The 12,142-nt window shown below is 39.7% G+C and overlaps 1 protein-coding gene across 1 annotated transcript; it reads right to left on the reverse strand.

The window, feature by feature from the left end:
* Nucleotides 1-321: 321 nt before the first annotated feature.
* Nucleotides 322-8,803, reverse strand: LOC114252195 (uncharacterized). The gene is made up of 4 exons (XM_028186702.2): nucleotides 8,515-8,803; nucleotides 5,827-5,970; nucleotides 3,294-3,425; nucleotides 322-827 (listed from the first exon to the last, which is right to left on the reverse strand). Exons 1-4 carry the CDS (start codon nucleotides 8,599-8,601, stop codon nucleotides 666-668), a joined length of 525 nt encoding a protein of 174 aa, XP_028042503.1. The 5' UTR covers nucleotides 8,602-8,803; the 3' UTR covers nucleotides 322-665.
* Between the last annotated feature and the right edge of the window lie 3,339 nt (nucleotides 8,804-12,142).

Here is a 12,142-nt window from a genome sequence, read left to right on the forward strand (position 1 = left end):
GATTAGGGACAAATTCCAACTTTATGACCAATTTTATGGTAGCAGGACATCCCATCACTAAATACGTCTATGGCGTTGCGTTATATAGGCATAATGCTGTTTAATTTTTTAATACAACTTTTTTAAGGCAACTTTCTAGAGTCACACAGCGCCATAGACCTATATAAGTATAGTGCCACAGACATATAGTACACAGCGCACATATATTGTAATAATGGGCGGATTGTGTCGATATATAATGACAGCTGTGACAGGATTATGACGATTTTAATAATTCTATCAATGAAGCAAACAAAAAAACAAATGATAAAAATAATACGATTTCTTTAAAATGTCATTTATTAGAATTCATTAAGTACAACAATCAATGACGAAAAAAGTATAATTATGTATGTATTAAATGTTATAGTATTTTTAGAAGTGTTTTAAAAGTTGCATTACAAATAATGACTCGAATAAGACTTACATAATGTTTGTGGTGGTTATAAAATTAATCTTAAACAGTTTAAAGTTTGTTACTGTAAATTTTTGCTATTTTATTTCAGAAAATCATTAACCATTATTTTTACAAAAAAACATTTGTGGCGTAACGAATCATTTAATGAATGGTAATATTTCATCTCATTAAAAATATTTTTAATCAAATATTTTTTTATATACTTAGACTAGACCTTTTTCGGTGATATTATCACTTCCATAATTGTACACAAAAAATTGCATTCACTGCCGGCGAAGACTGAACGAAAAGTCCAATTTCCGTAAAAATAATTTCCTTCGAAGTACTTCTGCGATAGGTCTTGAAGGTTTACTTTGAAAACATAATGTCCCTAAAAGAAAGTAGAAAAAAATGCACATTACTTTGTCTTTAATTATTCAACCATTAACAGAACTGTAATTTATTATTTTTCTTAAAAGGAAATGACATATTTGATTATCACTAAATTAGGTTTGAAAATAGTAATAATATATATCTATCTACATTTTATATCTTTGTGCCTATTACTGAAAGTTGTGCTTGTGCGATTCGGGTAACTCAAGCATAATATTAGATATTTCCCCATTAATGAAAACCGCAACTGTCATACCTATAAAACGCATACTTTGCGTTGATCCTACTCAGTGGAATAAGAGAGAGAAAAGCAGAACAAGGTCGTCGAACCACCATCCATTGACTAAAAGTGTACGTATCATCGGCCAAATTATTAGGTACATCGTACATAATAATATGAAATTAGCGTTTTGTCGTACTTGACCATTTTGATCTGAAATATCTCCTCTTTGGTTAAGAATTCCAAATTCAAATTTATAAATTCATTTAGCTGGTACATTTGAGTTTTGAAAACAGTCATTCATTTGTTTTTTCCTTATTATATTTTTATTTGGCGTCGCTTATTACCTCACAATGGAAAACATGAAATATCGGTATATTTACGAGTACGAGTTCTACCGTGGCACCAGCTGCTGAAACAGCTCGAAGGATTATTGATGTGTACGGCACTGGTCTCCCAAAGGAAAGCACGGTACGTTTTTGGTTTCAACGTTTTCGTTCTGGAAATTTCGACCTTCAGAACCAACCCCGTGGAAGGTCGGAGACCAAACTGGAAAATGAAGAATTAAAGGCTATTGCGTAAGCGGATTCATCACAATGGACTTCAGAGATAGCTGCAGGCTGCAGGTAAGTGATAAAACTGTATTCATCGACTTGAAGCAAATCGGGAAAGTAAAAAAACTTGAACGATGGGTACCTCATGAATTGAGTGAATCGAACTTGCAAACATGGATCGACTGCTGTGTTACTTTGCTCAACTGACACAATAATGAAGGGATTTTAAATCGAATCATTACTTGTGATAAAAAATGAATACTGTACGATAGTCGGAAGCGTTCGTCGCAATGGTTGAACCCTGGAGACCCAGCCAAATCCTGCCCTATATGAAAAACGACTCAGAAAAAGTTACTTGTGAATATTTGGTGGACTAGCGCCGGTGTTATTCACTATAGTTTTCTAAAATCTGGCCAAGCGATTACGGCAGATATCTATTGTCAGCAATTGCAAACCATGAAGGAAGAATTAGCTGACAAATAACTGAGACTGGTCAATCGCTCTAGGCCACTGCTGCTTCAGGACAACGCAAGACCACACATTGCACAACAAACAACCACTAAGTAAGATGAGCTACAATTGGAATGTCTGCGACATCCAGCACACTCCCCGAACCTTGTTTCAACAGATTATCATTTTTTCAGGAATTTGGACAACTTCTTACAAGAAAAAATTTCAACTCCGATGCGGCAGTCCAAACCGCCTTCAAAGAGTTTATTGATTCTCGCTCCCATGGTTTTTTTAGTAAAGGGATCAATAAACTACCTATGAGATGGCAAAAGTGCATAGATAAGAACGGTGCATACTTTGATAAATTAAATATATTTTACAAAAAAAAAGACTATATTCCTCTCGTACAAAACGCCAATTTCATATGTAAGGACCTAATATTAGATCCAAAATAATAGCAATGTAACTGTAGCAATAAAACGCAACTTTCAAATCAAACTATAAAGTTATTTATTGAAATAAAAGGTAAATGCCGCCACCCACCTCGAGCCCCACCTTTGGAATTGAGACGTATTACTGCTTCATGGCAGAAATAGGCAGTGCGGTGCTACCGACCCAGGCAGACTCACAAGACGTCCCATCACCAGTAGGACGTCTTGTCTTAAGCGGTGCAATGGATTTACTGAATTTTTCGAATCGACGATGCGAGGATGACTGCCGAGCGTCATGGCTGCGACGCTCGCCAGCGACGAATCGTGGCGGCCGATGTTCGACTTTTGTGAATGCAATCTCTCGCAGAAGCAGGTAGCGTACCCTGACCGAGAGAAAAATATTTTACATAATTAATATTAAATTTGTTTTTTCTTCGTACTAACCAGTTGCCGCCAAACCCTGAGCCATAAGGATTTCACCAAATTCCTTGGCCACTAAGTATTCCAGGCCCTTTGGTATGCTGGTTTGGAGATTTGTGAGGAATACGTCTTAGCTACTCTACACGCTCCGTGAAAAAGAGCAATCGGGTAACGAAGGGCCCAACTCTCCGACCGAGTCGGTATCCTGGGGATACTTGCGATACCCTCGCCTTACCTTAGCCTGTTTTGGTTCAGTTCCGTCTTTTCTAAGGCTCGTACGTCGATCGTTGTGAAAATTCGACATATCATTTCCATATAAAGTCGGACGTCAGGTGTTTACTTCTTTGCCAAAAAAATTAATAACGAGCCTAATTAAGTGAGATACAAACCTTTTTAACTGCACATTCTTTTGATAAATTAAAATAAATTTTGAATAAAGATTGAACTAGCAAGTGATCGCACGGCGTCTTCATCTGAAATCTCATCATTTCTTTGCCTTTTGAAGTTGCAACAATCCGACCCTAGAATATAGTTTATTTATTTATTGTTTAAAAAATAATACTTTTTCCAACGAAATAAATTTTCTAGAATATAGTAATTTCTTAAATTTCTTCTTACATTCATTAAATATCTTTCTTACATTCATTAAAGACAGTTAAGTTCAGAAATTTAAATTAAATTAAATTTAAATTTTCACTATTTTAAAATGACCAGAAATACAGAATTTCTAGTTTTTAAATTGTAAACCAATACCACCAGTCACTTAAAGACACTAGGTAGAGTTTCGATTAAATCAATAGCGTATATTGCTTGCGACAGCAACGGACATTGTTGTTGTAATTGGCAGTTAATTACTCGTGGTAGAGCGTGTTTGTGGTAGAGCCACACGGATCGGTACTGTATTCTTACCTATTTCTACCGCGAAGCAATCAGGTGTCTATTTACCATAGACTTGCCCCTCCTTGCTCTCTCAATTCGAGACATTAGTGTACTATATTTCACTGACGAAACATCATTCAGTTAGCGGATCGGTGTATTCCCAACCGGAAAACCCCTCTTGAGTAGCGACATCGAAGCACTGCTCAGCATGGGGAACGCGGTGATTCTGCTTGGGTTGGTACCACTGGGTAGAACTGTCCAAAAATGATAAATCGTAATGTAAGACGCCTACGTCTCGACGCGTTCATTGACGATCGCGCCTTCGAAATCGTTGGCCGTCCAACCTCGACTCACTTCCTTTAACATATTGTTTATGTTCTGAGCACCATTGCTCTGGCACTGCTTAGGTTCGTAACGAGTTCGAAGTAATTTTAGGCGTCAATTCCGATTACCGACCTGTCGTCGTGTAGTTTGGTCGTCCTTACATCCCAGACCCAGTAACGAGGACCATGGTGGATTGGCAGAAGCCTCCCTAGTAATTCTTTTTAAAGCCGAACTTTTCCTCGTCCTTGACAATCGTCGATTCCATAGAAATCTTGACAAATCACTTGTCCACAGCCATAAGCAATCTGACACACTAAGTCATTATGGAGGACTTCTACCACTGCATCTGACTCTACCCTCAAGAAACTCCTAAGAGTTAGGACCGCGTCAATCCGGACTAACGATCGTTTTCCCACCGCGTCAAACCGGATCCGACTACGTCGTTTGCAGCGGGACGTCAAATCTCACTTAGACGAAGCCCGTACACAAGGTGGTAAAATTATTTAGAAGGACTCTCGTCCTCTCACCGAGTGTACTGGCGTCTAGCTATAACTCTCAAATCGGAAACCGCTGATATACCCCCCTCGTACGCCCTTCAGGTCTACCCCCGGCTTACGATGACGATGACGATGACAAGCTAGAGTTACTGGCACGAACCACTAGGTCAGTGGTTCCGGAAGTAGCGCAAACGAAATCAACCTCACGATAAGCACAGCTGCGCTCTTCAAAAGGTCACCCTCCCGTCACGACTGCTAGTATCTCATCCAAAATTAGGCGTGGTAACTCCATCAAAATCTTTGGCATCTAGATACCACCTTCGACAGAGGGATGACCTTCGGTCCTTACATTAGGACGGCGCGTGACCGAGCCACGTTCCTATTTGTTTGACTCTATCCAATGATTTGCAAGCGAAGTAAATTATCCCCTCGTAGCAAGATGATACTCTAATACGTTCCGTCATGACCTATGCAAGTGTAGAATTCACTCACGCGGTCCGTTTCCTCAGAAACTCTTCCCAGGTCATCAAATCTCATTTTTGCAGGGTAGCCGTCGCAGCACCGCCGTACGTGAAAAATGTCGATATCACGACGACTTCAATTTCGAACTGATATGTAAGTACCTAAAGCGTCAGAACGGCTCTTCGATAAAGCGGCGCGACGTAATAAACCTCTAATCGTCGCCAGCTAATTACATATCTGACTTTGGTGACTGCTAACGAAAGTCACCGCCGCCCGAAACATGCCTAGTCAGATTCCCGGATCCACTCTCGGTGGCTCTTCAAGCACCGGTCACCGTCATACTCGTCGATTATGGTGAAGAGTTCGACGACAAAACTAACCCTTAGACACAGCCTACTGAGTTTCTCGCGATTATAACCCAGTGGTACATTCTGCGAAGCACTGCTCTTGCTAAGGCCATTGTTAGCCAGACGTAGTATAGCTGAAATAGCTCCTTAGGCTACCAGTGAATAAGTTGGAAAAAAAAGTCAGGCGTTTTCGTTTTAAGGCTAAGAAATCCGCAACACGATTGAGCCTTCAACCAAATGTTTCCTAGTGTGTGGTAGCATTCATTTTGTGATATCTTTGTTCATCTATAATTTAGTATCACAAAAAAAAGGGGCTAAAATAGTCAAAGTCAAAAATACCTTATTACTCGTACTTTTAAAAGAGTTGACATTAATCGACTATGTAAACTATTTATTCAAAAGAATTCACTCACAGTTGTGAGTTTGATGTATGATTTGACCAAAAGATCATATGTGATCAAGATTCCGTTGTTCAAATCAAGTTCCACGTCGGAGCAATCTCTTCTTCTTGGTCCTTTACATTTCTCGAAACGACTTACGGCGACTGAAACGGGTCCCTGAAACAAATATCTGTAAACGTTTTATTATAAAATTATATCTCTGATTCGGTTTACGAGCTTTATAAAGCTTGGGCCCGAATGCAGGCGTAAACAGTGAATAGATTGAAACGAAACAAATTCTAAGCTTTGCACAAAATTTCATTGAAAATTAAGTACATTAATTGATCTTTTCACTAATTGTTTAATTTAAAGTGACTATTGACAAATAAATACAAACAGAGACAATAGGCTTAGTTTTTATTTATAAATGCACTTTTACTGATGATAATACAATCATTTCTATTACTTTGACCAAGAGCGACCAGATCAAGAGATCTGGATATTAGAAGGCCAAATTATTGAATATCATTAGTTAAATTAAGCTTTGATAATTAAAATATATCAAGGTAGTAAAAATAAATACTTTTAGTTCGTTTTTAAAGGATATTTCTTGCTTTCATATTAGATATATATTTTTGTGTAGCAAAAATAGTAATTAATTATTTTTTTTATTACCCTTGTAGGCAGACGAGCATACGGCCCACCTGATGGTGAGTGGTTACCATCGCCCATGGACTTCAGCAATGCCAGGGGCAGAGCCAAGCCGCTGCCTACCGTTTAATACTCTCCACAAGCCTCGTTTGAAGAAGGACATGTCATATAACATAAATAAATAAAATCAAAATAAAATAAACAATAGTTTAAAAACTAACAAAATACGCTTTTATAGAAAATCCAACTAAAAATATATAGTTATATATAATATATACCTAGTCTTGCCATAAATACTGAGACAAAAGAAAAAAAATATTCTATTGTAAATAACATTTACTACTTTTACAGTGTGTTAGTTTAATACATAAATACAAAACAATTTAAAGTATAAAAAGCTTATTCGAAGTGGTCTCCATTGGCTGCAATACAGTCCTTTAAACGTTGAGGCCAGTTATCAATAGAAGCACGCACTCTTTCCATGGAAAAATTTTTCACTGCCAATCGTACCGGATTGTTTTAGGGACTCCAAATTATCATGGCGTTTAGAGCAAGCCGTACTCTCTAACACTGACCATAAATCATAATCCAGCGGATTAAGATCGGGACTAGACGACGACCAGTCTTCAGCTCTGATGAAGTCCGAAACGTTCATTTCCAATCAAGACTGCGTAGACCGAGCTTTATGATCTGGCGCCGAGTCTTGCTGGAAGGACCATTCTTGATTATTGAACGTGGTATTGTTAAGGGGCTTCACTACCTTCTCAAGAATGGTATCTTGATACACTTGTGCCGATGTTTTGATACCTTTTTCACAAAAGTATGGCTCAGTCACTCCTTCATAGCTAATACCCCACCAAACCATCACTGAAGTCGGATAGTGCCCACGTTGCACTCTGTCGACTAATTGGGAAGCTTCCTTAGAGCTTTGAGCATAAATAAGGTCATTTTGTTTGTTAAAATGTTGCTCAATTGTAAAAATTTTCTCATCCGTAAACAAAATTTTTCTATGACCTCCCTTTGCGTACCGCTTCAGTAGTTGTTTCGATTTTACCACCCTATTCTCTTTTCAATTATCAGTTAAGAAATGACCAGTACGTCTCTTATAGGCTGCAAGTCTGAAGTCATCTTTTAAAATACGCGACATGGTTCTAGGCGCTATCTTCATCTCCCGAGATAAAATCATTTGGTTCCGGACAGGATTTCTTCGAATTCTTTCCCTTACTGCTTTGACCACCTTTTTCGTACGAACATTACGTGGACGGCCAGATCTTTTTCTGTCACAAACAGAGGAGGTCTCATTGCACCTATTAATAGCCCGGTACACAAACATTTTACTAATACCAAGCGTATGAAGAGTTTTAAAAACTGCATTTGGCTCCATACCTACTTTGTGTAATGCAATCACAGCGATTCGGTTCTCTTTATCACCCCACTCCATTTTAATATCGTAAAATATTGTACAATGTATTGGCGCCAAAATGAGAAAACTCAATGAGCAATCATATAAAAATGACAGATTCCAAATTCAAATGTAATCTTTTGTTTATTTTTAATTGTAACAGTATTTATGACCAGACTTAGTATATAGACAAATACAATAAAATAAAATATTTATAACAATTTATAAAAATATTTATAACTGCTGATACCATGCACCCCACGCTTTTTTTTACAATAAAATCATTTTTTCTTACACTATTTTTAATTCAAATTTATATTCTATTTTTTAGTTGGATTTTCTATAAAAGCGTATTTTGTTATGTTTTTTAAACGATTTTTTATTTTTAATTTTTTAGTTGAATTTCAATATTTATTTTATTTATTTTTTTCAAATTTTTTTAATATTCAATTGTTATCGGTCCTTGATAAGTATACCAAATTTCCAGTTAATCCGACGTATTGAAGGGGGTCAAAATCATGTTCAAAGATTCCGTTAGAAAGATACATACGTCTGAAGCTAATAATAAAAGCGTATTAATAAGTGGGATAATTAAATAACAGTTTGATTGTTTTTTTTTTTAAACGTATAAAGTAAAGATTTTTTTGCAGAAAAAAAAGCAAACTCACGTAATCAGGTTTTGGGTTTATCGATGACAAGACAGAGATAATAATAATAATAAATGTTAAACTCCAAATATGTTGCATAATGTTCATTGCAGCTAAAATCTAGAGTAAAAGTTCCAATATTGAAAGGCTTGTGTCTATTTCAAATGATAGACATACTCTAGTTAGTCGGTGTTCTTGAACAAAAATCAATGCATTCAATCAAATATTCCTTAATTTTCTCACTTTTCTGCTAATTTTCTGATCGTTTATTTATTTATCTATCGAAATTGAACCTGTAACTAACACCCACTTTGTTTTGCTCAAAACGCTATACAAAACTGAGCGTTGAATTTGATCATTATCGTTATAGCAGAGTAGAGTATACTTTATTGTACACTAAAAATCACGCTGTGAACGTAATCTTATAATAATGCAAAAGTTAATGGAGTTGCGCATTGTTAATTATTTCCTAATTTTTAAAGCTACTAATAAGGAGTTTCAAGCCACCCTTCTGTTCGAAATGAAACTATTTATGACATTCTTATGCCGGTAAGCATTTTTTTTTTTTTTTTTTTTCCTACCTAAGCTGAGAGCCTTGAGAGGCTATGTCAGCGTAACCCTAACTTTTGTAGGTGAGCTCACGGGGCTCAAACCTGATGACGTTGCTAACACGAACCCTAGCAAGAGCCGTGCTTCGCAGAATCTACCACCGGATCGGAAACGCGACCCACTGAGAAGATCCGGCGAGAAACTCAGTGGGCTGTGTCTGGGAGTTAATTTACTCGTCGAGCCCTTCGTCGCAAGCGACGGGTTCGACGAGAACGGTGACCGGTGCTTGAAGTACCTAGAAGCACCGTTAGTGGATCGGGAGGATCCGAGATGACGTGTTTTGGGCGACGTCGACTGCTTTCCATTCTGTCCGCAGGATCGGGAATGTAGTTACCGGCGGCCACGATGAGAGGGTTCTCGTGTCGTGCCGCTTTATCGAAGTGGGTAAGCATTACTGAGCATGGGCCGCATAGGCCGTGGCTATTACGAGGTCGTGCGGATTTCACAAATCGCTTTTTGAACTATAAACATGATCAATGAGGGTTTCATATCAGTAAAAGTTCCCTTTTCTACGTGGATTTCAAATTACATATCATGTTTGATTTTGGCATAAGCTGACCAGCTTGAGATAGTAAATCCTGTTTTCTAATCTACGTAGCTCCTATGCGTGTGAAGTTTAGTTTCCAGGATCAAATATTCTTATGTTTTATATTTATATTTTTCGTCAAATTAGTTTTGTAAGGTTCAGTGTACCCAGGCCTCCTCTGAACGGACCAAAACAACATCATGGCCATTTACCATATACAAGTCACGCCTAGTTACTTCAGTAAGTACATAATAATGGTTCAATGGAAGTATAATGATCTAAAATGCTTGAAGGAAAGTGGTTAACAGCGAGGCATAAAAGCTTATTAGAGATATACTTAGTATTAAGCCTAATTGTCTTCTGATCGGTAATGGTAATGAAGTTATAATAAACAAATCATTTTTCTTTTTGTTTTATTTGAATAAAACGGGAAGACGAGGACAATTATATGTTAACCGGTTATAGGAGACCACTATAACCTGAATGCCGATGCAGACAGTGATTTAAATATTGAAGTAGTAGTATAGTAGTATAGTAGTAGATCCAAGTCTGCAGTCGCTGTAGCACGTAGGTGGGCAGGATCGACCGGTGAAACACTAACCTCTCACAGAAAATCAGCGTGAAGTGGGGGCCTCCTAGAGGCCACCGCGTTTCGACTGGTGAGTGAGAGTCCCGGCGCCCTTATCCCTCTACCTCGGGGCCCAAATAGCAACTGGCACTTTCATTATACTACACGTATCGCAACAGATTTTCTAGGGACTGTTGCGTTGCGTGTGGGAATGAGTATCAGTTGGCCCCTTCCTGACTTTTTATTCCCTGTCCCACAATTCCTCACCCTCTGTGACCTTTCTCCTTCCCTTTCCTTCCCCACCCCTTATGCTATTTTTGATTTTTGTGATGGCGACGAGTGATACAAATAAAATACCCCAGGAGGGTACCAGTCTCTTAGAGACTGGAGAATCCCTCTCTGAGCGAGAGCGAGAGATGCTATCCTCTCGCTCTGGCTCAGGCTGCCCATTGTATTCTGGGGGGGCACATCAAGCATCGTTTATCACAGCTGCTGGGTGCAAACTGAGCCCAATAACGAAGAAGTCCCCCTCCACTTTAGCAGTGGATTTTTCTAACATCAGGGGACTTCACTCGAACTTAAATGCCGTCCACCACCATCTCGAGATGGAAAGGCCAGATTTGCTTTTCCTGACGGAGACGCAGATTTCCTCCCCAACTAACACTTCATATCTAAAGTACCCGGCCTATAGCCTGGAGCACATTTTTGTGCCACGCGCCGGCGTGTGTGTGTACATCAGGGAGGGAATTTGTTACCGTAGGCTCAGCAGTCTTGAAGGCAGAGACCTGTCGACCCTTTGGGTGCGCGTCGATTGTGAGGATCACATTCGCGTCTACGCGTGCCTTTACAGGTCTCATAGCGGAAATTCGGAAATTGACCTGTTGTTGTAGGGTAACATAATTATATATGTACTTAGCGCCATCTATCATAGGCTATAAACAATATGTGTGCCTACCTACTGTGCTAAAATATTAATAAAAGTTAGTCTGTAAAAACTACTGTACGTGTTTTAATATGACCGGCTCTTCGAGCACCTGCAGGTGTCCACTGACAGAATACTTGAGCAGATTCCTACCGCAGAAATTGTGGTTTTGGGCGACTTTAATGCCCACCACTCTGACTGGCTTGGGTCAACACGTACTGACCATGCGGGAAGGTCTGCTCACGATTTTGCCATTGCCAATGGTCTGACGCAGATGGTACCTTCTCCCACACGCGTGCCGGATGTGGAAGACCATTCGCCTTCCTTATTGGACCTTCTGCTGACCTCTCGCCCCGAACCCATTCGGGTATGGGTCGATGCTCCTCTCGGGTCATCGGACCATTGCCTAGTTCGGAGCGTGGTGCCTCTCACCGTCTCGTCACAACCACTTCCATCTGGTAGACGACGTGTTTGGCACTACAGGTCAGCAGACTGGAACGGGATGCGCTCTTTCTTTGCATCCTACCCATGGGGGCAGATTTGCTTCAAGTCAGAGGATCCTAGCACCTGCGCTGACTCGGTTGCCGGCGTCGTGCTGCAGGGCATGGAATTGTTTGTTCCTAGCTCAGCGGTGCCTGTCGGTGGCAGGTCTCGGCCCTGGTTTGGTGGGTCATGCCGTGACGCACATCGTCGCAAGCGGGAATGCTACCAGGCTTGGGCTAGGGCAAAGGCCGCTAAGGATGTAAACTCTGACTCACTCAAGAAGAAGTACAACTCTGCTTCCAGGTTCTTTAAGAAGCAAATTGCATTGGCAAAATCAAATTACGTTGGGAGAATTGGCGAGAGACTGGCGCGCCTGCCATCTGGCTCTCGTGCGTTCTGGTCTCTCGCCAAGGCTGTCCAGGGTAATTTCTGTCTGTCGACGCTTCCACCTTTGCGCGGGGAGGATGGTTCATTGGCCTATTCCGCAAGGGAGAAAACCGATCTTCTTGGCTCTATCTTTGCGGAAAACTCAACTCTTGAC

The sequence above is a fragment of the Bombyx mandarina genome, chromosome 12 (genome assembly GCF_030267445.1).
Source record: "Bombyx mandarina strain Sakado chromosome 12, ASM3026744v2".
In the NCBI taxonomy this organism is placed as follows: Eukaryota; Metazoa; Arthropoda; class Insecta; order Lepidoptera; family Bombycidae; genus Bombyx; species Bombyx mandarina.